At 34.5% G+C, this 1402-nt stretch overlaps 1 protein-coding gene across 1 annotated transcript in view; it reads left to right on the top strand.

Moving 5' to 3' along the window:
* Positions 1 to 1402, top strand: part of LOC102313163 (butyrophilin subfamily 3 member A2) — a gene marked incomplete at its 3' end in the record, with an annotated part of 6524 nt that overhangs the window by 791 nt on the left and 4331 nt on the right. The window contains 1 exon segment of the mRNA XM_005952524.3: positions 242 to 326. Coding sequence (XP_005952586.2) covers positions 251 to 326 — 76 coding nt within the window.

Genomic DNA, 1402 nt, shown 5'->3' with positions numbered 1-1402 from the left:
CTATTGCATAATTGGGTTAAAAGATTTGATGGATCCACCCTGTTATACGTCTTTATTCGGACCGGACCATGTTGTTCACTTCTTAATGTAAAACAGTGACGTCACCTGATTTGTCCTTATGATATCATTACAGTTAGTGGGAACAGGAATACAGTTTAAGTAGTTTATCCATAGCATAGAAGAAAATTATAATAAATAATAAGTATTAAGTGTCTGTCTGTATTCTTTTTTTTTTTTCCAGACCTGTAGGATGCTTAATCCTTGCTTTGATGTCTTCAGTGTTTTGTACACTTGTATTGTCCTTGGTCTGATATCCTTGTGTCAAGGTAAATTATCCAGTCTTTTATTTATATAAATAAAAGATAAATTGTAGATTCATGTTTTGATGCATGCTCAATCATCCAGGTAAGAAAATCCTAAATGTCCAGATGAACAGAATCAACCGTATGTTTACATACAGAAATGAATATTTAAATTTATGTATGATTAAGGGACCATCTCGAGTGTCCACTGTATAAAAATAATCAGTGACTACCATACTGGACAGCCAGACACTGGCCATCTCATAATAGTTTAACTGTACATATCAATAGCACACACCTTCCAAAAACTCATATAATGACATGCTGGGGAAAAAAAAAGGTTTGCAGGCTGGAAAAACTTACACTGTTTGACTTAAGTATATTTATACAGGTGTTTAGCCAGTATTAAACTTTTGATATAGTTGCTTGGCTTCATGAGTGAATGTGTTAAATCATTTGTAATATTGATACAATAGATAATGATTTGCAAATTACATAAAACACATATTTTATTTATTATTGAACAAAAGAAAGATTCCATCCATCCTCTGCTTATGTAACTAATGCTCACTGGGTGGCTGGAGCCTGTCCCAACTACCATAGGGCTCGAGGCAGGGTACACCCCGGACAGGTTGCCAGTTTGTCAAAGGGCTAACACAAAAAGACAGACAACCACTACAAAAAACATTATTTATTTTTAAGCCCTTACCATTTTATGAAAAATATTAGCACATTTTGAATTTGAAAGGTAATCCTGGAAAAGTAAGTATTACTAAAAAGAAACAACTGGAGGAACACTTTGCATTTAACATTAACTGGCAATTAACTGGCAATAGGACAGTACATGACTGGGTCTAAGTCATTTTAAGAAAAAATGGACACCGTGTTCTGGACCATCTTGTTATCTCTGATTGTACAGGGCTACATTAGTGCCTATAGAATTGGCATCTTGCACATCTTGGAAAAAGCATCATCAGTGGTTAAAGGTAAATACAGGTCTTATGCTCCAATCTAGATGACATGTTTTTCAGGGAAGGCCTTACATATTTTATCAAGATAATAGAAAACCACATCTTTTACAACAGCACTGCTTCATAGTA

This window comes from Haplochromis burtoni, unplaced genomic scaffold (assembly GCF_018398535.1).
Source record: "Haplochromis burtoni strain Fernald_Lab_line unplaced genomic scaffold, NCSU_Asbu1 Contig_1756, whole genome shotgun sequence".
NCBI lineage: Eukaryota > Metazoa > Chordata > Actinopteri > Cichliformes > Cichlidae > Haplochromis > Haplochromis burtoni.
The sequence above is the reverse complement of the archived record's forward strand: the minus strand, read 5'-3'. Positions and strand labels throughout refer to the sequence as shown.